The sequence below is a fragment of the Rhinopithecus bieti genome, unplaced genomic scaffold (assembly GCF_001698545.2).
Source record: "Rhinopithecus bieti isolate Rb0 unplaced genomic scaffold, ASM169854v2 scaffold_32092, whole genome shotgun sequence".
Classification (NCBI taxonomy): Eukaryota; Metazoa; Chordata; class Mammalia; order Primates; family Cercopithecidae; genus Rhinopithecus; species Rhinopithecus bieti.
Window position 1 is genome coordinate 131033 of NW_016813944.1, and position 26601 is coordinate 157633.

At 39.0% G+C, this 26601-nt stretch overlaps 1 protein-coding gene across 1 annotated transcript in view; it reads left to right on the forward strand.

Moving 5' to 3' along the window:
* Positions 1-26601, forward strand: part of LARP1B (La ribonucleoprotein 1B) — a 147209-nt gene that overhangs the window by 109836 nt on the left and 10772 nt on the right. The window contains 2 exon segments of the mRNA XM_017849119.1: positions 3958-4169; positions 4934-5040. Coding sequence (XP_017704608.1) covers positions 3958-4169; positions 4934-5040 — 319 coding nt within the window.

Genomic DNA, 26601 nt, shown 5'->3' on the forward strand with positions numbered 1-26601 from the left:
GGCCTCCCAAAGTGCTGGGATTACAGGCTTGAGCCACCACGCCCGGCCGGGGGAATTGTTTAACGAAATCCTCATGTATCCATCTCACCTAATTTCAACAATTGTTAATAGGTTGACATTCTTTTTTAATCTGTACCTTGCCTCCCAATCTCTTTCTGGTATTCTATATTGAATCTCAAAATCATATCATTTCTTCTGGAAATACTTCACTATATATTGCAAACTGACTAGGACTTACAAAACAAGTATGTATGTAAATTTTTACAGCACCGTTATTTCACCTAACAAAATTAGCAATAATTTTTAATATAATCTACTACGCAGTATATGTTTAGTTGTCCCTAATTGTCTGAAATATATTTTTCAAATTGTTTGATTGAACTAGGACGAAACAAGATGCAAACATTGCAATTGACTGATAACACCATTAAATCAATCTTAATCTCTAATTATTTCTCTTCCCTTGTTTTTCCATGACAATGATTTGTTGAAGAAACTGGTTAATTTGTTGAAGAACCTGGTAGGATTTCTTATGATCTACATTTACCTGACTGTATCTTCTTCATATCATTTAGTGTATTCTTTATCCCATGTATTACTAATGAAGTATAAGTACAAAGGATTTAGGTATAGAAGATTGAGTATATTCAAGTTTTGGCATTGTTTTTTTCCTAGTAGCAAGAATATTTCTTAGGAAGACTTGTCTATTTCCTATAACATCATAGTATGTCTGTCACTCCCACTTTTACTGATGCTGTGATTCATGATTTGACTCAGGTGTTGTCAGCCTGATCCTTTCATTAACAAGTTTCCCTCCAATCTTTTACTAAATGGTTTTAGCAGCTATTGATGAATATTCCCTAGATTTCCTCTATGTCAGTAGAATTGCAAAATGGTTATCTTCTGATTCCGTCATTTCTTCTGCAATCCTTACGTAAAATTTTCTTATGAAAAATCTTCTTTCATCAACTCTTTGGTTACCCTGAAATTCAACTTTTACAGACAAGGAAGGATAAATGCTTGCTTCTTTCTTTTTATTCAGTTTATTGGTTTTCAAAATAATGAGTTGGTGCCCTAGGAAACTCTAAATGTGATGGAGCTTATTTATTCGATGTGTTTAATCCATTTTGGTCATTGTTTTAGTGGTCAAATTGTTTTATTTTGACTGGTGAACCTCTAAGATTTACTCCTGTGTCCTTTGATTTATGCTAGTATTTTAAAAACTACTTTATTGCTTTTTTGCTACTTTATTGCTCAAGATTTCCCAGGCTCAGATTATACATTCTGTACTCCAGATGTTATTTCTTTGAGGAGAACTAATTAGTGGGAAATGGAATTTATAGACCATAATCTAGGTGATAGGAAGCTTACTGTTTCTGGGTTGTTACTGCTCCTAGATCTTTGAAAATGTCTTTCACAAAGGTACTGGATTTAACACATTTTTCAGTATATGTTCATGTTTTTATCTCTAGGATTGTATCTCTCTCTCTCTATATATATATATATGTGTGTGTGTGTGTGTGTGTGTGTGTGTATATATATATATATGGTGTTTTTTTTTTTTTTTTTTGAGATGAAGTCTCGCTCTTGTTCCCCAGGCTGGAGTGCAATGGCGTGATCTCAGCTCACTGCAACCTCCACCTGCCGGGTTCAAGCAATTCTCCTGCCTCAGCCTCCTGAGTAGCTGGGATTACAGGCGCCTGCTACCATGCCTGGCTAATTTTGTATTTTTAGTAGAGATGGGATTTCACCATGTTGGACAGGCTGGTCTCAAACTCCTGACCTCAGGTGATCTACCTGGCTTGGCCTCCCAAAGTGCTGGGATTACAGATGGGAGCCACTGCACCTGGCCAGATTGTATATATTTTTGGTATAAGGAAAACAGTATTAACACAATTCAATTAAGTTTAGCATTCCTTTGATGAGGATATATTTTTTCCCAGACATTATGTATGGTAGGCACTAGCATTCGATGCAATTGTGGTAGTTGCTTTCTGGGAAGCAGTGAGACTTACTTTTGGCATCTATGGGATGATATGTAAGAAAATAAATTTTAATTTAATAAATGAAACAATAAATGGAGAAAATACAGACACAGCACAAAGGTGTTCAAGGAATGCTTCACATTTCCAAGAAAGGTAACATCTGTGCTGGGTATTAAAGGAAGGCTATGATAACTGTTGCATTGGGTATACAAAAGATTCAGGAAAGGGACTTTCAGACAGAAGAAAAAGCATATGAAAAGATACAGAACAAGGATCAGGACTGACAGTTTGGTGCTATTTGTGTCACCAAGATCAAAGTGGAAAATGACAACAGATGAGGCAAAATCAGCAAAATCTCATATGCCAGGGTAAAGAGCCTAGGCTTATTCTAGAGGCAAATGGGAAACACTGAAGAATGTTAAACAGAAATATGAAATGATCTAATTTTCTCCTCAGAATAATCATTCTGGTAACAGTGAGGAAAATGGATTGGGAGAGGAAATGGCAAATGTGTAAGTTCACTTTTGACTTTACAAACTCGTGCCTAGAATAGTGCTTGGCAGATAGCAGGCACTTAACAATATTTGTTGAGTGAAAAAACAAAAAGTTGTTATATGAATCAAAAGAAGTAGATAAGTCTGAAGAAAAACCACACAGAAATAGAGACTATTTTTTTTGTTGCTATTACTTGATTTATCTGCTGGCTTATTTGGTATCTTACCATAAGATTTTCATGAGCAAATCAGTAAGTAAAATAACAGAAAAAAAAAAAATAGTCGAAGGGTTTGAATAGCAGGCTCACAAAAGAGGAAGTCTGAAGGGTAACTAGATATATGAAAACATGCACAATTTCACTAGCAACAACTAAGGAAATGCAAATATTTAAATCCCATGAGATGGAAGAATAGTTAAGAGTTTAAACAAAACACAGTCTTCACCAGGATGTTGAATTGTTGGAATTCTCACATGCTGCTGGTGAGAGTGTAAGTTGGTGAAATCGTTATAGAAAGTAGTTTGGCAGTCAGTGGTCATTAAATCAGAAGATGCACATCTCTCTCTTTTTTTTTTTGAGAGGGTGTCCTGTTGCCCAGGCTGGAGTGCAGTGGCACCATCTCAGCTCACTGCAAGCTCTGCCTCCCCAGTTCACGCCATTCTCCTGCCTCAGCCTCCCAAGTAGCTGGGACTACAGGCGCCCGCCACCACGCCCGGCTAATTTTTTCGTATTTTTAGTAGAAACGGGGTTTCACCGTGTTAGCCAGGACGGTCTCGATTTCCTGACCTCACGATCCCCCCGCCTTGGCCTCCCAAAGTGCTGGAATTACAGGCGTGAGCCACCGCGCCCGGCCAGATGCACATCTCTTTTGACTCAGTATTTCCACTCAGATATAAACCCTAGAGAAATGCTCATACCTGTACAGAAACATATTCAACAATGTTGATCACAGCATTGTTGATTAAACAAAATACTTTGAAATAATATAAATGTCTCTCTGCAGGAGAATGGATAAATTGTGATATATTTATACACCACATACTATTCAGCACTGAAAATGAACAAATTAGAGTTATGTAAATAAAACATGAGAAACGTTTACAAAGTGATATAGTATTATGTTACATATATAAAGTTAATTATGCAAAATAATATTACATATATGTAATAATAGATCAAAATTCCAAATTTAAGAGGCTAGTTATCTCTGAGAAAGGAAAGCAGGAGGGAAATGGGATTAGGGGAGGTTACATAGGAAGCTTCACCCTTTCTTTAAAAGAAAAAGTCATAAACAGATATAGAAAATAAAATTTTATAAAGCTAGATAACGGTCAAAAAAGTATTTGTTATTTTGTTTTATATATTTGAAATGTTTTCAGTGAAAATCCTTTGAGCTTAGAGAATTCCATAATTATCCTTATTCTCAAAGTAAAATATTTTCCTAGCATCTAAATAATTTAAGAGTTTTTTATTTTGCAGATTTGACTGATGAATTAGCTCAGAAGCTATTTGATGTTTCAGAAGTAACTTCGGCAGCAATGGTTTGTTCGTTGCCTACAGCAGTTCCAGAATCTCCTAGAATTCATCCTACAAGAACACCCAAAACACCTCGAACACCTAGGTTACAAGATCCTAACAAAACACCAAGATTTTATCCTGTTGTTAAAGAACCAAAAGCCATTGATGTAAAGGTATACAAAACAACCAGGAATATAAGGCTTGCATTTTGTATCCTTTAACATTACAGAATGAGATGTTGTCATTTCTATAACATCACATTAAAAAGTGTGTGTTATAACTTGTAATATTTCACTTAAAAATCGTACTTTACTATAGTGATAGTTTCTCGGGTTAAGAAATTTTTTGATTGGGCATGGTGGTTCATGCCTGTAATCCAACACTTTGGGAGACCAAGGCAGGTGGATCGCTTGTGCCCAGGAGTTGGAGACTAGCCTGGGCAATGCCGTGGGACCCCATCTCTAAAAAAATACAAAAATTAGCTGGGCATGGTGGCATGTGCCTGTAGTCCGAGCTACTTGGGAGGCTGAGGTGGGAGGATTGTTTGAGCCTGTAGGGGTCAGGGCTGCAGTGAGCCATGATCATGCCACTGCACTCCAGCCTTGGCAACAGAGTAAGACCCCATTTAAAAGTAAACAAACAAACAAAAACCTTTTTTACAATTGGATAGTGTAATTAAAGACGAACAGAAAGTATAATGAAGAATCACACTAAGGTGCACTTCATTTGATCCTTGTGTCACAAACCTACCAAAGGACCTTATTAAGTTTTGTAACTTGTGTGTGAGATTTTTGAGTTTTGTGACTTCATATGATTTCACAATGTGTTATCTACAGTATGAAAATGTTTGAGTTCATTTATAGTCAGAGGGTTTTAATTTACTTGTGAAGTTCACACTATTGAAACTAATTGCAATGCTTGACTTTATTTTCTTTAGAGTCCAAGAAAGAGAAAAACAAGGCATAGCACAAATCCCCCTCTAGAGTGTCATGTTGGTTGGGTAATGGATTCCAGAGACCATGGACCAAGAACATCCTCTGTCAGGTACTATATTTCTCAAACATTACTTTTTTGTTCTTGATTTGAAGTTTTGTGAAAACAGTTACTAATTAGATATTTCAAAGTATTTAAAAATTAATATGTTAGCAAATTAGAGAACAATGAAAATGGTACAAAGAAGCCAAAGAAGAGATAAGTTTTACAAGTATGTTAAGGAAATAATCCAGTAAGACAGTTTTTTTTCCCATTTAAATTATTTTCACAAATGTGAACTCTTAGATTTATAAACTATGTAGGTCTATGAAAGTTATTATCTTTGGAAAAATCCCAGAGTCTTAGTGGCATTTGATAGGTTCTTAGTAGATATTTATTGAGGGCATTAATGTGCTAAACACACTACTCAAACTATATAAATAATATGGAAACAAAGCATTATTATTTTGCTTTTTTCCCCATGGGAAATCATTTAGATTAGCTGATTTTTAGCAGGAATTTTTTTTTATAAGAAAGAAGAAAATTAATTAAAAAAAAAAGAAGACTAGAGCAAATCTTTTAGAGTGCCAGTGATATGCAAAGCACTGTGGTATGTTTTGTCCTTCAGAGGGGTTGCAGAGATGATTTATTGCTCATTGCTTTGTGATTCTTTCTTTTAAATAAAAATAGAGACAGAATCTTGCCCTGTTGCCTAGGTGGCCTCAAGCAATCCTCCTACCTCAGCCTCTAAAGTGCTGGGATTTTTTTATTTTTTATTTTTTGAGACAAAGTCTCGCTCTGTCACCCAGGCTGGAGTGCAGTGGCACAATCTTGGCTCACTGCAAGCTCCGCCCCCTGGGTTCAAGCAATTCTCCTGCCTCAGCCTCCCAAGTAGCTGGGACTACAGGCGTGTGCCACCACGCCCGGCTAATTTTTTGTATTTTTAGTAGAGACGGGGTTTCACCATGTTAGCCAGGATGGTCTTGATCTCCTGACCTGGTGATCTGCCTGCCTCAGGCTCCCAAAGTGCTAGGATTACAGGCATGAGCCACCACGCCCAGCTAAAGTAGTGAGATTATAGGCATGAGCCACCTCACCCAGCCTGTGTTTCTTAAACACCATTTTGTGTTTATACTAAATATTTTCAGAATAATTAATGGATAGTTTTTCCACTTGAAAACTTTGGGAAAATATGTTTTTGACTGGTTACTAGAAAAGGATTAGTTAGTTTCATGAAAAGAAATGCTAGGGAGTTTATCATGCTCTCAAAACCTTGAAATCTGTCTATTTAGTGATACACATTTGATTATTTTACATTGTTCTTACTAGATATATTGTCTCTAAAAGATAAAAAGTGCATATGTTCTTCTGCACACCTGTGGTATACTAATAGTTATTCTGGGGTTATAAGTGACTTTTCAGTTTTTTTCCCCAGAGTATTTCTTTTTATTGGAGCAGTATATTTAGAGATCAACAACAGTGAAAAATGTTTAATTTACCTAATGAAGGACATCTTGTCTTTGTTGCTTCCAAGTTTTGGGAATTATGAATAAAGCTGCTATAAACATCTATGTAAAGGTTTTAGTGTGGACATATTTTAAAATCCCTTGGATAAATACTAAGGAGCATGATTGCTGGATTGTATGATAAGAATATATTTAGTTTTGTAAGAAGCTGCCAACCTGTTTTCCAAAGTGGCCCTATCATTTTGCATACTCACCAGTAATGTTTCTTTTTAACCTTGGTAATGTCTTGTTTTGAAGTCAGCCTTGTCTGATATTTGCCAGCTTTCTTTAGATGAGTGTTTGCCAGTGTATCTTTTTCTGCCTTTTTACTTTTAAGCAATCTCTTTGTTTTAAAGTGGGTTTCACGTAGGTGGCATATATTTGGGTCTTTCTTTGCTTTTCATAACCCAGTCTGATAACGTGTTAATCAGTATGTTTAGACCGTCCACATTGAGTGTAGTTACTGATGTGGTTGGATTTAAATCTATCATTTCTTTGTCTCGTCTATTCTTTTTTTTTTCTCTTTTTTTTTTTTTTTTGAGACTGAGTCTCACTCTGTTGCCCAGTCTGGAGTGCAATGGCACGATCTTGGCTCACTTCAACCTCCAGCTCCCAGGTTCAGGTGATTCTCCTTCCTCAACCTCCTGAGTAGCTGGGATTACAGGTGCCTGCCACCATGCCCAGCTAATTTTGTATTTTAGTAGAGATGGGATTTCACCATGTTGGCCAGGCTGGTCTCGAACTTCTGACCTCAGGTGATCCACCTGTCTTGGCCTCCCAAAGTGCTGGGATTTTAGGCATGAGCCACTGTACCCAGCTGCCTCATCTATTCTTCATTCTTTTTTTTCTTTGTTTGCTTTCTTTTGGATTGAGTTTTTATAATGATCCTATTTTATCTCTACTATTGGCTTACTAGTTATATCTCTTTTTATTTTTTACTGATCCTTTAGAATTTACAGGTATACCTTGTTTTGCTGTGCTTCATAGATACTGTGTTTTTCACAAATTGAAGGTTTGTGGCAACCCTGTGCTGAGCAAGTTTATCAACGCCCTTTATCCAACAGATGTGCTCACTTCATGTCTTCATGTCTCTGTGTCACCTTTTGGTAATTCTTGCAATATTTCAAACTTTATTATTATTATTATAATATCTTTTTTTTTTTTTTTTTTTTTTTTTTTGAGACAGAGTCTTGCTCTGTCACCCAGGCTGGAGTGCAGTGGTGTGATCTCGGCTCACTGCAAGCTCTGCCTTCAGGGTTCATGTCATTTTCCTGCCTCATCCTCCTGAGTAGCTGGGACTACAGGTGCCCGCCACCATGCCCGGCTAATTTTTGTGTGTGTGTGTGTTTTTTTAGTAGCGATGGGGTTTCACCATGTTAGCCAGGATGGTCTCGATCTCCTGATCTTGTGATCTGCCCGCCTCGGCCTCCTAAAGTGTTGGGATTACAGGTGTGAGCCACTGCGCCTGGCCTTTTTTTTTTTTGAGACAGAGTCTCACTGTGTTGCACAGGCTGGAATTCTGTGGCACAATCATGACTCACTGCAGCCATAACCTCCCAGACTCAAGTGATCCTCCCATTTCAGCCTTCTGAGTAGCTGGAACTATAGTTGCATGCCACCATGTCCAGCTAATTATTTTTTATAGAGATGGGGTCTCACTCTGCTGTCTGGGCTGGTCTTGAACTCCTAGACTCAAGCAATTCTCCTACCTCGCCCTTCCAAAGTGCTGGGATTACAGGCATAAGCCACCATGCCCAGCTACTATTTTGTATTTTATGGTGATCTGTGGTTAGTGATCTTTGTTTTTTTTTTTTTTTGAGACGGAGTCTCACTCTGTCGCCCAGGCTGGAGTGCAGTGACCGGATCTCAGCTCACTGCAAGCTCCGCCTCCCGGGTTTACGCCATTCTCCTGCCTCAGCCTCCTGAGTAGCTGGGACTACAGGCGCCCGCCACCTCGCCCGGCTAGTTTTTTGTATTTTTTAGTAGAGACGGGGTTTCAGCGTTAGCCAGGATGGTCTCGATCTCCTGACCTCGTGATCCGCCCGTCTCGGCCTCCCAAAGTGCTGGGATTACAGGCTTGAGCCACCGCGCCCGGCCGGTTAGTGATCTTTGATGTTAACTATTGTAATTGTTTTGGCACACCATGAACCCCGCCAAGATAAGACGGTAAACTTAATCAATAAATGTTGTATGTTTTCTGGCTGCTCCACTGACTGGCCATTTCTCCATCTCCCCCCTTCTTCTTGGGCGTCCCTGTACCCTGAGAGACAACAATGTTGAAATTAGACCAACTAATAACCCTACAGCGGCCTCTAAGTGTTCAAGTGAAATTAAGAGTCAAAATTCTTCAAAATTAGAAATGCCATCATTAATGAGGAAGGCATGTTGAAAGCCCCAAGATAGGCTGAAAGCTAGATGTCTTGTGTCAAACAGCCAAAATATGAAGGCAGAATTTTGGAGGGAAATTAAAAGTGCTACTCCAGTGAATATACAAATGATAAGAAAGTGAAACAGTTTTATTGATGATAGCGAGAGAGTTTGAGTGGTCTGAGTAAAAGATCAGACCACCCCCAATATTCCCTTAAGCCAAAGTATAATCCAGAGCAAAGCCCTGACTCTCTTCAATTCTATGAAGAGACGAGGGAGGTGCAGAAGAAAAGTTGGAAGCTAGCAGAAGTTGGTTAATGAGGTTTAAGAAGCTGTCTCCATAATATAAAAGTGCAAGGTGAAGGAGCAAGTGCTGATGAGGAAGGTGCAGCGAGTTTTAAGGAAGATTTAGCTAAGATAATCAGTAAAAGTGGCTACATTTCTGCCGGTCTAGATCTGAAAAAAAAAAAGTGTGGCTACCTTAAACAATAGATTTTCAATGTAGACAAAACAGCCTTCTATTGGGAGAATAAGCCATCTAGGACTTTCATAGTTAGGAAGGAGCAGTCGATGTTTGGCTTCAGAGCTTCAAGAGACAGGGCTGACTCTCTTGTTAGGGGCTAATGCAGGTGGTGACTTCAAGTTGAAGGCAATGCCAGGGCTCTTTTGAATTATGCTAAATCTACTCATCTGCTTATGCTCTATAAATAGAAAAACAAAGTCTACGTGGCAGCACATCTACTTACAGTGTGGGTTACTAAATATTTTAAGCCTACTGTTAAGACCTACTATTCAGAAAAAAAGATTCCTTTCAAAATATTACTGCTCATTGACAGTGTACCTCATCACCCAAGAACTCTGATGAATATACACAAGGAGATTAATGTTTTTTCATACCTGCTAACACATTTATTCTGCAGTTCATGGATCCCAAGGAGTCATTTTAACTTTCTAGTCTTATTTTTTAGAATATTCATATATAGTCTATCCATAAGGCTATAGCTGCTGCAGCTAGTCTTTCCTCTGATGGACCTGACCAAAGTAAATTGAAAACATTCTGGAGAGTATTCACCATTCTACATGCCATTAAGAACATTGGTGATTCATACACATAGGAGGAGGTCAAAATGTCACATTAACAGGATTTTGGAAGAAGTTGATTCCTACCCTCATGGATGACTTTGAGAGACTCAGACTTCAGTGGAGGATTAAACTACAGATGTGGTGGAAATAGCAAGAGAAGTAGAATTAGAAGTGGAGCCTGAAGATGTGACTGAATTGCTGAATCTCATGATAAAATTTGAAGGGATGAGGAATTGCTTCTTATGGATGAGAGCAGAGAGTGGTTTCTTGAGATGGAATCTACTGGTGAAGATTCTTTGAACATTGTTGAAATGACAACAACAGATTTAGAATATTATATAAAGCAGTGGCAGGGTTTGAGAGCACTGACTCCAATTTTGAAAGGAGTTCTACTGTGGGTAAAATGCTATTAGGACAGCATCCGTACTACAGAGAAATCTTTTGGGAACAGAAGAGTCAATCAATGTAGCAAACTTCATTGTTGTCTTATTTTAAGAAATTCCCACAGCCACTCCAACCATCAGCAACCACCACTCTGATCAGTCAGCAGCCATCAGCATCGAGGCAAAACCCTCCACCAGCAAAAAGAGTATGACTTGCTGAAGGCTCATATGACCATTAGCATTTTTAGCAATACAGTTTTAAAAAAATTGATACATAGTAGTTGTACATATTTTGGGGGTGCATGTGATATTTTGATACATGCATACAATGTGTAATGATCAAATCAGGGTAATGGGGGTATCAATCACCTCAAACATTTTCTTTATTCTGTTCTATTTTTTTCCTTTTCTTTTAAAGATCTTTTTGCGTACCAATCTTCTAGCTATTTTGTACTCTACAATATGTTGTTTTTAAGTATGGTTACTCTACTGTAGTATAAAACACTATATCTTATTTCTGGTACTAACTGTATTTTCGTACCTGTTAACCAACTGCTTTTCACCCCTCTTCCCCCTACCCATTCTAGTCCCTAGTAAGCACTAATCAACTCTCCATCTCTATGAGAGCTACTTTTTTTATCACCCACAATTAGTGAGAACATGTGGTACTTATCTTTCTGTGCCTGGCTTATTTCATATAACATAATGACCTCCAGTTCTATCCATGTTGCTGCAAATGACAGAATTCTTTTTTATGGCTGAATAGTATTCCATTGTATATGTGTGTATGTTTATGTATGTGCATATGTGTATGTATGTGCATATATTTACACATATATACACACATATACATACATGTATATAAATACCCATATATATAATTTTCTTCGTTAATCCATTGATAGACACTTAGGTTGATTACATATCTTGGCTGTAGTGAATAGTGCTGCAATAAACATGGAAGTGCAGCTGTCTTTTCGATATACTGATTTCCTCTATTTTGAATATATACCCAGCAGTGAGATTGCTGGATCATATGGTAGTTCTGTTGTTAGTATTTTTTGAGGAACTTCTATTCTGTTTTCTGTAGTGCCTGTACTAATTTACATTCCCACCAATGGTGTGTGAAGCATTCTTCTTTCTCTGCATCCTTGCAACATCCATTAATTTTTGTTTTCTTGATAAAAGCCATTTTAACTGGGGTGAGATGCTTTATCATTGTAGTTTTGATTTTCATCTTCTTGATAATTAATAATGTTGAGCATTTAAAAATATACCTGTTGTCCAGTTGATGTCTTCTTTGGAGAAATGTGTATTAGATCTTTTGTCAGTTTTAAAATGGGATTATTTGTGTTTTGTTTGTTTGTTTTGCTACTGAGTTGTTTGAGTTCCTTGTATATTCTAGTTATTAGTCCTTTCTTTTTTGGATGGATAGTTTGCAAATATTTTCTCCCATTCTGTAGGTTGTCTCTTCACTTTGTTGATTCCTTCATTTGCTATGCAGAAACTTTTTTGCTTGATATAATCTCATTAGTCTATTGTTGCTTTTGTTGCTTGTGCTTTTAGCGTCTTACACAAAACATCTTTGCCTAGACCAATGGCCTGGAATGTTTTCCCAACATTTTCTTCTAGTAATTTCATAGATTTGGGTCCTAGTTTAAGTCTTTAGTCCATTTTGATTGGCTTTTTGTATATGGTAGAGATAGAGGTCTAGCTTCATACTTTTGCATATGTTTATCTAGTTTTCTTAGCACCATTTATTGAAGTGACTGTCCTTTCCTCGATGTATGTTCTTGGTACCTTTGCCAAAAATGAATTGACTGATAATGTGTAGATTTTTTTCTAAATTTTCTTTTCTGTTCCATTGGTCTGTGTGTCTGCTTTTACACCAGTACCATGCTACCTTTGTTACTATGGCTTTGTATTATATTTTGAAGTTGGGTAGTGTGATGCCTCCAGCTTTATTCTTTTTGCCCAGAATTACTTTGATTTTTCAGGGCCTTTTATGGTTCCATATAAATTTTAGGATTGTTTTTTCTATTTTTGTGAAGAATGTTTTAGGTATTTTGATAGGGATGGAATAAAATCTGTAGAAGTTACTGCGTAGTTTTGACATTTTAACAGTGTTGATTTTTCCAATCCATGAGCATGCGATATCATTCCCTTTTTTTCGTGTGACCTCTTAAATTTCTTTCATCTGTGTTTTTTAGTTTTCTTTGTAGAGATCTTTCACTTTGGTTACACTTATACCTACTTTATATATATTTGTAGCTGTCTTGATTTCTTTTTCAGTTTGTTTGCTGTTGGTATATATAAATGCTACTGATTTTTGTATATTGATTTTGTATTGTGCAACTTTACTGAATTGATCCAAATTTTTGGTGGAGTCTTTAGAGTTTTCTAAATATAATATCGTATCATCTGCAGGCAAGAATAATTTGACTTGTTCCTTTCCAGTGTGGATGCTCTTTCTCTTGCCTAATTGCTCTTGCTAGGACTTACACTACTATGTTCAATTAAAGTGGTAAAGTGGACAACCTTGCCTTATTCCAGATCTTAGAGGAAAGGCCAAGTGCTCATGTCTAAGACAATGAGAAAAAGACCTTGAAGGCATTTTAGAGCCCTCCTGCCACAGGACCAGAGGCCTAAGAGGACAGAATGGGGCCCTGCGCAACCTCAGGGAACTGCTCCCTGCATTCCAGCTGCTCCAGCTATAGCATGGCTAAAAGGGGTCCAGGTACAGCTTGGGGCTGCTGCTTCAGAGGGTGCAAACCATAAACTTTGGCAGCTTCCATGTGGTGTTAAGCCTGCAGGTGGTGCGTAGAATGCAAGGGTTGAGGCTTGGGAGCCTCTGCCTATATTTCAGAGGATGTATGGAAAATCCTGGATGTCTAGACTAAAGCCTGCTGTAGGGGCAGAGCCCTCATGGAGATCCTCTACAAGGACAGTGCAGAGAGGAAATGTGGGGTTGGATCCTTCACACAGACTCCCCACTGGGGCACTGCCTAGTGACGCTTTGAGAAGAGGGCCACCTTCCTCCGGACCCCAGAATAGTAGATCCAGTAGCAGCCTGCGCCCTCAGCCTCAAAAAGCCACAGACACTCAATGCCAGCCCTTAAGAGCAGCCATGTGGGCTAAACCCTGGAAAGCCATAGGCATGGAGCTGCCCAAGGCTTTGTGAGCCTACCCCTTGCACCAGCATATCCTGGATATGACATATGGAGTCAAAGGAGATTATTTTGGAACTTTAAGATTTAGTGACTGCCCTTCTGGGCTTTGGACTTGCATGCAGCCTGTAGCCCCTTTCTTTTGGGCTATTTCTTCCTTTTGTGTATTTACCCAAGGCCTATACCTCCACTGTATCTTGGAAGTAACTACCTTGTTTTTGATTTTACAGACTCATAGGTGGTAGGGACTAGCCTTGTCTCAAATGAGACTTTGGACTTTTGAGTTAATGCTAGAATGAGTTAAGACTTTGGGGGATTGTTGGGAAGGCATGACTAGATTTTGCAATGTGAGAAGGACATGAGATTTGGCAGGGGCCAGGGTGGAATTATATGGTTTGGATCTGTTTCCCCACTGAAATCTCGTGTTCAGTTGTAATCCCCAGTATTGGAGGTGGGGCCTGGTGGGAGGTGATTGGATCATTGGGGCAGTTTTTCATGGTTTAACACCATCTGCCTTGGAGTTGTCATTATGATAGTGAGTTGTGAGATCTGGTTGTTTAAAAGTATGTGGCACCTCCACTCTCTCTCTTCCTCCTGCTCCAGCTATGTGAAGTGCTGCTCCCCCTGCCTTCCACCATGATTGTAAGTTTTCCTAAGGCCTCCCTAGAAGCTGAGCCAGCATCATGCTGTACTGCCTACAGAACCATGAGCCAATTAAACCTCTTTCTTCTATAATTTACCCAGTCTCGGATATTTCTTTTTTCTTTTCTTTTCTTCTTCCTTTTTTTTTTTTTTTGAGGCAGAATTTCACTCTTGTTGCCCAGGCTCAAGTGCAGTGGCACAATCTCAGCTCACTGCAACCTCCACCTCCTGGGTTCAAGCGGTTCTCCTGCCTCAGCCTCCTGAGTAGCTGGGATTACAGGCATGCACCACCACGCCCGGGTAATTTTTGTATTTTTAGTAGAGACGAGGTTTCTTCATGTTGGTCAGGCTGGTCTTGAACTCCGGACCTCAGGCGATCTGCCCACCTTGGTCTCCCAAAGTGCTGGGATTACAGGCATGAGCCACCACGCCCGGCCGGGTATTTCTTTGTAGTAATGTGAGAACAGCCTAATACATCTAGCTGAAGGTTTGTTGATTCTGTTTATCTTTTCAAAAAACCAACTTTTCATTTCATTGTTTTTTTGTACTTGTTTTAGTCTCAATTTTATTTATTTCTGCTTTGATCTTTATTATTTCTTTCTACTAATTTAGGGTTTGATTTATTCTTTTCTAGTTCTTTTAAGTACATCGTTAGGTTGCTTATTTGAAACCTACTTTTTTGATGTAGGCATTTATTGCTATAAGCTTCTCTCTTAGTACTGCTATGCTCAATTTCATAGGATTTGGAAAGTTATGTTTCCATTTTCATTTGTTTGAAGACATTTTGAAGTTTTCTTCTTAATTTCTATATTAATCTATTGATCTTTCAGGAGGAGGATGTTTAATTTCCACATTTGTGTAGTTTCCAAAATTCTTCATGTTATTGATTTCTATTTTTATTCTGTTGCAGTCAGAGAAGATACTTGATATGATTTTGACTTTTTAAAATTTGTTGAGACATGTTTTATAGCCTAACATATGTTTTATCCTGGAGAATGTTCCGTGTGCTAATGAGAAGAATGTGTATTCTGCAGTAGTAGGTGAAATGTTCTGTAAATGTCATTAGGTCCAGTTGGTCTAGGTGTAGTTTAACTTCATTGTATCTTTGTTGATTTTCTGTCTGGATGTTCTGTCCATTATTGAGAGATGAATGTTGAAGCCCCCTGCTATTATTTGTATTATAGTCTATCTCTCCTCTAGATGTATTAATGTTTACTTAATATATCTGTGTGCTCCAGAATTGGGTGCATATATTTATAATTGTTACAGCCTCTTGCTGAATTCACCCCTTTCTTTGTCATCATACAGTGACCTTCTTTGTCCTTTTTTTACAGACTTTGACTTGGTCTATTTTGTTTGATGTAAGTATGGCTACTTTTTTTTTTTTTTTTTTTTTTGCTTCCATTTGCGTGGACTATGTTTTTCCATTGTTCACTTTCAGACTATGTGTGTCTTTATAGGCGATGTGAGTTTCTTGTAGGCAATATATAGTTGGATCTTGTTTTTAAAAGTTTTAAAAGTTTTAAAAAATTCACTCAGCCTTGCTTATATCTTTTAATTGAAGAATTTAGTTCATTTACATTCAGTGTTATTATTGATAGATAAGGACTTACAATGCAGTATTTCATTACTTAGTTTCTGGTTGTTTTGTAACTCCTCCCTTACTTCCTTCTTACTGCCTTTGTGATTAAGTGGTTTTTCTCTGGGAGTGTGTTTTAATTCACTGCTTTTTATTTTTAGTGTATCTATTATAAGTCTTTGCTTTGTGGTTACCATGAGGCTTACCAAAGCTGTAGCTATAAGTTATTTTAAACATATGACAACTTTGATCACAAAGAAAAGAATCAAGGGAAAAACTAAAAAATTCTACACTTTAACTCCATCCTCCCACATTTTGACATTTTGTTGTCTTAATTTACGTCTATTTATCTTAATAGGTTGCTGTTAATATTTTCAGTAGATTTGTCTTTTAGTCTTCATACTAGAGATATGAATGGATTAGATGTAACAATTACTGCATTAGAGCATTCTGAATTTGTCTACTTTTACCAGTGAGTTTTATACCTTCAAACATTTTTGGTTTTGCACATCAAACTTTGTTTTCTTTCAAATCAAAGAAACTCCCTTTAGCATTTCTTGAAAGATGGGTCTAGTAGTGATGAATTCCCTCAGCTTTTGTCTAGGAAAGACTTTATATCTCCTTCCCGTTTGAAGGAAAACTTTGCTGGGTACAGCATAGTTGGTTGGCAGGTTTTTTTGTTTCCTTTTATCCTGTAGCACTTTGAATGTGTCATTTGACTCCCTCATGGCCTGTTAGGTTTCTGCTGAAAAGTCTCTTGCCAAAAAAAATCAGAGCTCTTTTATATGTTCTTTTATTTTTTTTCTCTTGCTGTTTTTAAGGATCTTCTCTTTGTCCTTGACATTTTCAGGTTTGATTATTATTTGCCTTGGGATCCTCTTATTTGGATTGAATATTGATATGGTTTGGCTCTGTGTTCCCACCCAAGTCTCATCTCGAATTGTAATTCCCATAATCCCCATGTGTCAAGGGAGGGACCTGATAGGAGGTGATTGGATCATGGGGGCAATTATCCCATACTGTTCTTATGATAGTGAGTGAGTTCTCACAAGATCTGATGGTTTTGTAAGTGTTTGACGGTTCCTCCTTCACACATACTCTTTCTTACCTGCCGCAATGTAAGACGTGCCCGCTTCCCCTCCCACCGTGATTGTAAGTTTCCTGAAGCCTCCCCAGCCATGCGGAACTGTGAGTGAATTAAACCACTTTCCCTCATAAATTACCCAGCTTCAGGTATTCTTTATAGCAGAGTGAAAATGGACTAATACAAATATATTTGGTGTTTTCTGACCTTCTGTACCTAGATATTTATATCTTTCTTTAGATTTGGAACATTTTCTGTTATTTCTTTTAATAAGCTTACTACTCCTTGTTCTTAACAGTTACTCATTAAATGCCAGTGGCTCTTACATTTGTTCTTTTGAGATTATTCTTTATATCTTGCAGGTATTCTTCATTCCTTTTTTTTTCTCCTCTGACTGTATTTTCCAATAGCCTGTATTTGAGCTCACTGATTGTTTCTTGCAATGTGAGAGCCTGTAATCCATTTTTCAGAAAACCTATTTCTGAGTTCCAGGAATTTTTTTTTTTTTTAATTTCAATCTCTTTGTGTTACATTTCTCTGACAAATTTCTGAATTGCTTCTCTGTGTTATCTTGGATTTTGCTGAGTGTCTGTAGAACTCTTATTTTGTTCTTGATCTGAGACCTCACATACTGCTTTCTTGTTTAGGTTGGTCCCTGACTGTGCATTTGGGGAGGTCATAGTTCCGTGTTTGCTGTTGTTTCTTGTGGATGTACATCTATGGCTTTGCTTTAAAGGACTTATTATTTATTCCAGTCTTTGCTGTCTTTCTTCTTTTGGTCTTTCTAAGTTATATTTGCTTAGAGATTCTTTGCAGTTGCCTGAGTTCCCTTAATACTGTTGTAGATCACTGCCTCCTTTTGGGCACTAGATGGCGCCTTAAGCCCAAGTTTGCCTTGGCTCTCACAAACATTGGAGCACTGCCTGTCAGATGGTGGGGGTGGCAAAGGGGATTACCCCAACTGTGTGGTAAGGCTGGCAAAGGGTTTGTACCCAGAAAACTCATGGATCATGCCTCCTACAGTGTGGTCCTGCTGAACAGCCACTCCGATATGGCATCTCTGTTGGCTGAAATAAAGGGGAGAATTTCAGGGCTAGGGTTTCTGTTCCTGTTTCCCCTCTTTTTCTATAGCTGCCTTCATGGTTTTTTCTCCCTGCTGGCCCTCATGATATTATGCTTCTCATGGGTTGAGGCAGGAGCAGTTTTCCTGCAAGGGAGCCCAAGATGGTGGGAAAGCTGGCTGTCCTCCACGATCTAACTTTTTCCAATGAAGAAGCTGAGTCTGGGAGGAATTTTTCTTTTTTCTTTTTTCTTTTTTTTTTTGTATTTTTTAGTAGAGACGGGGTTTCACCGTGTTAGCCAGGATGGTCTCCATCTCCTGACCTCGTGATCCGCCCGTCTCGGCCTCCCAAAGTGCTGGGATTACAGGCTTGAGCCATTGCGCCCGGCCGGGGAGGAATTTTTCATGCACAGGGCCTGGCAGATTGCAGAAGGGGCATCATGCATAGAGAAGGCTATTTCTCTTACTGTTTGCTTGGAGTTTTTCAGTTCTCTGTGGCTCACAGATAGTATCAGCTTCAGATTTGAGTTCTGGGATATTGCTGATGATAAGCTTTGTGCTAGATATTTGTTTTTGGCTTTCTGTGAGAGAGTGAAGCCAGATTGCTTCTACTCTGCCATTTTGGTGACATAATTTTCTCAATAAAGTATTTTAAAATTAAGGTATGTACTTTTTTTTAGTCATAATGCTATTGCACACTTGGTAGAATACAGTATAATGTAAATATAACTTTTATATTTACTGGGAAACCAAAATATTCATGTGACTTGCTTTTTTGCAATATTTGCTATACTGTGGTGGTCTAGAATTGAACCAGCAATATCTCTGAGATATGCCTGTATAATTCAGCTGTTCCTTGAATCATGATGTGGTTACATCCTGAAAAACCCTTCATAGCTTGAAAATATCATAAGTTGAAAATACATTTAATATACCTAACTACCAAACAGCATGGCTCAGCCTAGCTTACCTTAAATGTACCCAGAACACTTATACTAACCTATAGTTGGGCAAAATCTAACACAAAGCCTATTTTATAATAAAATGTTGAATCTCTTGTGTAATTTATTGAATACTGAAACCGAAGAACAGAATGATTGTATGGTACTTGAACTATGGTTTCTACTGAATGCATATTGTTTTCGTACCATCATAAACCTGAAAAACCGTAAGTGAAACCGTCTTTTAAGTTGAGGACCAGCTTTATACATTTTAACTTATCACAGTCTACTTTCAAATAATCTTATCCCACTTCATGTATAGTATAAGAACCTTACAACATTTAACTTTCATTATTTCTCCCCATTTCTTTTTTTTTTTTTTTAATTAGAGACAGAGACTCGATCTTTCACCCAGGATGGAGTGCAGTGGCAAAATCTCAGGTTACTGCAGTCTCAAACTTCTGAACTTAAGCAGTCCTCCCACCTTAGCCTCAAGTATCTGGGACCATGAGTGTGCACCACAATAGCTGGCTAATTAAAAAAAAAAAATTGTTGCAACAAGATCTTGCTGTGTAATTCAGGCTGGTCTCGAACTCCTGGGCTCAAACAATTCTCTTGCCTTAGCCTTCCAAAGTATCGAGATTACAATTATGAGTCACCACACCCAGTCCCCCATTCTTTGTGCTATACTTTGTTATTATTTTTCTTTAGACAGTTACGTGTACATGTATGTACACATACATATATGTGCACATGTGCATACACACATATAGTTTGAGTAGATGGTTTAGCACATTAAATCCTTCATGTATATCTATTAAAAACTTTCTAAATGCCATTGAGAATCTGGGAGATTTCTTTAGTAGGTTCATAATAGATATTTATTTGCCTATTATTAATCTACCCACACACAAACACATACACACATGTATCAAGTATTTATCCTGCTGTGGTTCTCTGATGGTTTCAGATTTATGGCTTTTTTAATTGTTAGAATAATTTTTGACTTATCATAAATTTTTTCCCCCTGTTTTCTTTGTTTTTTCTTCTTCTGAGTTTCAAATTACATGTATGTTAGACCATTTGATAATACCCATAGCTGGTGGATGCTCTGATGTGTTTTTTCTCCTACTCCCTTTATTTATTTTTATTTTTATTTATTTTTTTTGTTGCCCAGGCTGGAGTGCAATGGAGCGATCTTGGCTCACTGCAACCCCTGCCTCCTGGGTTCAAACGATTCTCCTGCCTCAGCCTCCCGAGTAGCTGGGATTACAGGCACATGCCACCACGCCCAGCTAATTTTTTTGTATTTTTAGTAGAGACAGGGTTTCACCATGTTGGCCAAGTTAGTCTCGAATTCCTGACCTCAAGAGATCTGCCTGCCTCGGCCTCCCAAAGTGCTGGGATTACAGGCGTGAGCCACTGTGCTTGGCCTCCTACTCCTTTTAAATTGTGTTTCACTTTGTATAATTTTGATTGACTTATATTCAGGTTTCCTGATTCTTTCCTTAGCTGTGTCTAGTGTGCTAATAAGTCCATCAAAGAAGTATTCATTTCTGATACTGTGTTTTGTATATTTTGCATTACTATTTGACTATTTATTTATTTATTTATTTATTTTTTGAGACGGAGTCTCGCTCTGTCGCCCAGGCTGGAGTGCAGTGGCCGGATCTCAGGTCACTGCAAGCTCCGCCTCCCCGGTTTATGCCATTCTCCTGCCTCAGCCTCCCGAGTAGCTGGGACTACAGGCGCCCGCCACCTCGCCCGGCTAGTTTTTTGTATTTTTTTTTAATAGAGACGGGGTTTCACCGTGTTAGCCAGGATGGTCTCGATCTCCTGACCTCGTGATCCGCCCGTCTCGGCCTCCCAAAGTGCTGGGATTACAGGCTTGAGCCACCGCGCCCGGCCTATTTATTTATTTATTTATTTATTTATTGAGATGGAGTTTCGCTCATGTTGCCCAGGCTGGAGTGTAGCTCAGCTCACTGCAACCTCCACCTCCTGGGTTCAAGCGATTCTTCTGCCTCAGCCTCCTGAGTAGCTGGGATTACAGGTGCCCGCCACCACACCCGGCTAATTTTTGTATTTTATTAGAGACAGGGTTTCACCATGTTGGCCAGGCTAGCCTTGAACTTCTGACCTCAGGTGATCCCCCAGCGTTGGCCTCCGAAAATGCTGCAATTACAAGTGTGAATCACTGTGCCCGGCTCCATTTGAATGTTTAAAAATCGTTTTCTTGGCCGGTCACAGTGGCTCATGCCTGTAATCCCAGCACTTTGGGAGGCCGAGGCAGGCAGATCACGAGGTCAGCAGATCAAGAGCATCCTGGCTAACACGGTGAAACCCCATCTCTACTAAAAATACAAAAAATTAGCCGAACGTGGTGGTGGGCGCCTGTAGTCCCAGCTACTTGGGTGGGTGAGGCAGGAGAATGGTGTAAACCTGGGAGGCGGAGGTTGCAGTGAGCCGAGATGGCGCCACTGCACTCAGCCGGGCGACAGAGCAAGACTCCGTCTCAAAAAAAAAAAGAGTTTTCTTGGCCGGATGTGGTGGCGTTCACCTGTAATCCCAACTACTCAGGAGGCGGAGGCAGGAGAATCGCTTGAACCCAGGAGGCGGAAATTGCAGTGAGCTGGGATGGGGCCACTGCACTCCAACCTGGGCAACAGAGCGAGACTCCATCTCAAAAAAAAAAAAGTTTTCTTTTTTTCCTGCTGAAATTCTCCATCTCTTCATGAATGTTCATCTTTTACATTAGATCCTTCAACATATTAATCATGGTCATTTTAAAGTTCATTTGTGATTATGCTAGAACTGAGTTATCTGTAAGTCTGGTTCTATTTATTACATTATCTTCTGAATTTTATTTTTTTCTTTCTGTGTGTCTTATATATTTTGATTGAATTCTTGATTATTACTTCTGGACTTTTTGTTTGTTTGTTTAAATCTTGTCAAATCCCAGTCTGAATAAATCCAGCTTTCTTTCTATCATATTTGCTCCTAGTCTACTGAATGTTGCTAGTAAGTCCTAGGCTTATTGATAGTAATATAGATTCATGTGCTGTAATTATAGTTAGAGCTTTGATGTTATCTGCATTTCTTTTACTAATCTAAGTATTCGATACTAATTTTATCTTTGTTCTTTCCTTCCAATTGAGGAATTCTTTATCTCTGCTTTCCTTTCTCTCTCATTGTTCCATCTTTTGAAAACTGTTTTCAAATTTCTATTTGTTAGTCGTCATTTTGATCTACCTCTTTGCTTCCTTCTGGCTCCCTGTGGTAAGTATGCCAGTAAGGTATATTTATTCATTGTGGAGAATTTATTTAATGATAGCTACCACTTTTATATGCTTTCAATAAATGGTTCCAGGCACTGTGCTCAACGTTTTACGTGGATTATTTGTTTCTCTATGTTTTCTTTAGACAATAAGTTCTTTAATGTAAAGAACTTCTCAGTACCTGACATACTTTGCAGTCAATAAATAACTACATGAATGAAACTACCGATTCCATATAGAGACAGGGAAGTTTATAGCTGTAAATGCCTACATTTAAAAAAGAAAAAAGATCAGAAATCGGCCACCTAGCTTTATACTTTAAGGAACTAGAAAAAGAAGAGCAAGCTAAACCCAAAATAATAGAGAAAATCAAGGAAACTAAAAGTTGGTTCTTTGAAAAGATCAACAAAACTGACGAAACTTTAGACTGACAAAGAAAAAGAGAAGATGCAAATAACTAAAATCAGGAAAAAAACAAAACAAAACAAAACTGGGGACATTACTACTGGTTGACCTCACAGAGATAAAAAGGATAAGAGAATACTGTGGGCTGGGCATGGTGGCTCACGCCTGTAATCCCAGCACTTTGGGAGACTGAGGCAGGCAGATTGCCTGAGGTCAGGAGTTCGACACCAGCTTGGCCAACATGGTGAAACCTGGCCTCTACTAAAAATACCAAAAAAACTAGCCAGGCGTGGGGGCTCATGCCTGTAATCCCAGCTCCTTGGGGGAAGTGGAGATGGGGGTGGGTGGGGGGGTGGCGTGCTGAAGCAGGAGAATTGCTTGAACCCAGTAGGTGGATGTTGCAGTGAGCTGAGATCTCGCCTCTGTATTCCAGCTTGGGTGACAGAGCGAGACTCCGTCTTAAAAAAAAAAAAAAAAAAAAAAAAAAAAAAAAAAAAGAACAATTCTATGTCAACAAATTAGGTAATCCAGAAGAAATTTGCAAATTCCTTAAAACCTACTTAAACTGATTCAAGAAGAAATAGAAAATCTCAACTGACCTATAACAAGCAAATAGATTGAATTAGTAACCAAAATCTTTCCAACACAGAAGAGTGCTAAATCAAATGGTTTCACCAGTGAGTTCTACCACATATTTAAAGAATTAGGCCAGGCGCAGTGGCTCATGCCTGTAATCCTAGCACTTTGTGAGGCCGAGGCAGGTGGATCACAAGGTCAGGAGTTCGAGACAAGCTTGGCCAATATGGTGAAACCCCTTCTCTACTAAAAATACAAAAATGAGCTGGGCATGGTGATGGGTACCTGTTGTCCCAGCTGCTCAGGAGGCTGAGGCAGGAAAATCACTTGAGCCCGGGAAGCGGAGGTTACAGTGAGCCGAGATCGTGCCACTACACTTCAGCCTGGGGCAACACAGTGAGAGTCTGTCAAAAAATTAAAAAATGAAAAGAAAAGAAAACAAAACAAAAAATTAACACCCAGCCTGGGTAATATGGTGAGACCAGGTCTCTACTAAAATTCCAAAAAATTAGCAAGGCATGGTGGTACGTGCCTGTAGTCTTCGCTATTTGGGAGGCTGAGGTGGGAGGATTGCTTGAGCCTAGGAGACTGAAGCTGCAGTGAGCCATGACCATGCCACTGCACTCCAGCCTGGGTGACAGAGCAAGACCCTGTCTCAAAAAAATAAAAAAGAAAAATGAATTAACACCAGTCCTTTTCAAATTCTTCCAAAAAAATTGAAGATGGATTTTTTTTTTTTTTTGGAGATGGAGTCTCACTCTGTCTCCCAGGCTGGAGTGCAGTGGCACAATCTTGGCTTACTGCAGCCTCTGCCTCCTGAATTCAAGCAGTTCTCATGCTTCAGCCTCCCGGGTAGCTGGGACTACAGGCACCTGCCACCACGCCCAGCTAATGGTTGTATTTTCAGTAGAGATGGAGTTTCCCCATGTTGACCAGGCTGATCTTGAACTCCTGACCTCATATCCACCCACCTCGCACTCCCAAAGTGCTGGGATTATAGGCGTGAGCAAAGGAACATTTTCTTATTCATTCTACAAAGCCAGCATTACCCTGATGCCGCAACCGGATAAAGATATCACAAGAAAATTACAGGTCAAAATCCCTTTTTAATATAGACACAAAAGTCCTCAAGAATATATTAGCAAACCGAATCCAACAGCATAGTAAAAGGATTATTTACCATGGCCAGGTAGGATCTTCTTAGTAATGCAAGAGTGATTTGACATAAAATCAATAAATGTAATACATGATATTAATAGAACTAAAGAAAAAAAAACACATGATCATCTCAATTGACACAGAAAAGGCATTTGACAAAATTCAATACCCTTTCATGATTCAAAACTCTCAGAAAGCTAACAGAGGGAAAATACCTCAACATGATAAAAAGTGCTTACGAGAAACCCATAGCTAACATCATGGTCAGTGGTGAAAGACTGAAAGTTTTCTCGCTAAGATCAGGAACAACACGAGGATGCCTGTGCTCTCCGCTACTGTTCAATGTTGTACTGAAAGTTCTAGCAAGAGCTAGGTGACAAGAAAAAAACAACATTGTATTTGAAAGGAAGATGTAAAACTGTATTTACAGATAACATGATCCTACATATAGAAAATCCCAAAGAATCCACCAGGAAATTACTAAAGCTAATAAAATCAGCAAAGTTGCAAGATACAAAGTCAGCACACAAAAATCAGCAGTGTTTCTATATATCAGAAACAAATAGTCTGAAATGAAAACTAACAAAGCAATCCTATTCACATTAGCATCTAAAAGAATTAAATAGGCCTGGAGTCACAACACTTTGGGAAGCTAAGGTGGGTGGATCGCTTGAGCCCAAGAGTTCAAGACCAGCCTGGGCAACATGGTGAGACCACGTCTCTACAAAAAATGCAAAAATTAGCCGGGTATGATGGTACGCACCTGTGGCCCCAGCTACTTGGGAGGCCGAGGTGGGAGGATCACTTGGGCCTGGAAGGTAGAGGTTGCAGTGAGCTGAGATCATGCCACTGTACTTCAGCAGCCTGGGTGACAGAGTGAGACCCTGCCTCAAAAAAAAAAAAAAAAAAGGATGAAATATCTAGGAATAAACCTAACCAAGGAATTGAAAGACTTGTACCCTGAAAACTCTAAGAAAAAATTAGAGTTTTTTTAGACTCTAATTTTTTAGTGAAAAAATTGTGGGACACCTAGACAAATGGGAAGACAGCCCATGTTTATGGGGAAGAAGATTTAACATTGTTAAGACATCAATATTACCTGCCTTAGTCCTTTATGTTGCTATAAAGGAATAGATGAAGCTGGGTAATTAGAAAGTAAGGAAGTTTATTTGGCTCATGGTTCTGCAGGCTATACAAGAAGCATGGCGCCAGCATCTACTTGGCTTCTGGTGAAGGCCTTTGGCTGCTTCCACTCATGGCAGAAAGTGAAGGGGACCTGCATGTGTGGAGAGCACATGGCAAGAGAGAGAAGGGGAAGTTCCTAGGCTCTTTGTTTCACAACCAGCTCTTGTGGGAACTAGTAGAGTAAGAACTCTTTCCCTCTTTCCCCAACAAGGGAGATCATTAATCTCTACTCATGAGGGATCTGCTGCCATGATCCAGTCACCTCTGATAAGGCCTCCACCTCCAACTTTGTAATCAAATTTTAACATGAGGTTTGTGGGGGACAAACATCCAAATATAGCACTACCCAAAGTGAGTTATGTCTTGAGCACTAATTGACACTAAAGACTGTCAATATTCCAACAGTCTTTTTTACAGAAATGGAAGAGCCACATCTCAAATTCGTATGTAATTGCAAGTAGCCCTGAATAGCCAAAACAATTTTTAAAAAGAAGAATAAAGTTGGAGGACTAACACCTCCTGACTTTGAAAGTTGCTAGAAAACTGCAATAATTAAAATAGTATAAACTGGGCATGGTAACATGCACCTATAGTCCCAGCTATTTGGGAAGCTGAGATGGGAGGATTGCATGAGCCCAGGAGTTTGAATCCAGCCTGGCCAACATAGTGAGACTTTCATCTCTAAAAAGAACCAAATGAAAACAGAAAACAATATAGTATTGGCATAAGAACAGACATAGACCAATGGAATAGAATAGAGAGCCCAGAAATAAATTCTCACATATGTGGCAATTTATTTCTGATAAAGGTGCCGAGACCATTTAATGGAACAAGGATCATCTTTTCAACTAACGGTGCTGGGAGAATTGGATATCCATATATAAAAGAATGAAAGTAGACCCTTAACATTTACTATATAAAAAAAAATTAGACTTGGTGCGGTGGCTTATGCCTGTAATCCCAGCACTTTGGGAGGCAGAGACGGGTGGATCACCTGAGGTCAGGAGTTCGAGACCAGCCTGGCCAACATGGTGAAACCCCGTCTCTACTAAAAATACAACAATTAGCTGTGTGTAGTGGCATGCGCCTGTAATCCCAACTACTCAGGAGGCTGAGGCAGGAGATTCGCTTGGACCTGGGAGGTGGAGGTTGCAATGAGCCAAGATTGCACCACTGCACTCCAGCCTGGGTGACAGAGCAGGACTCCATCTCAAAAAAAA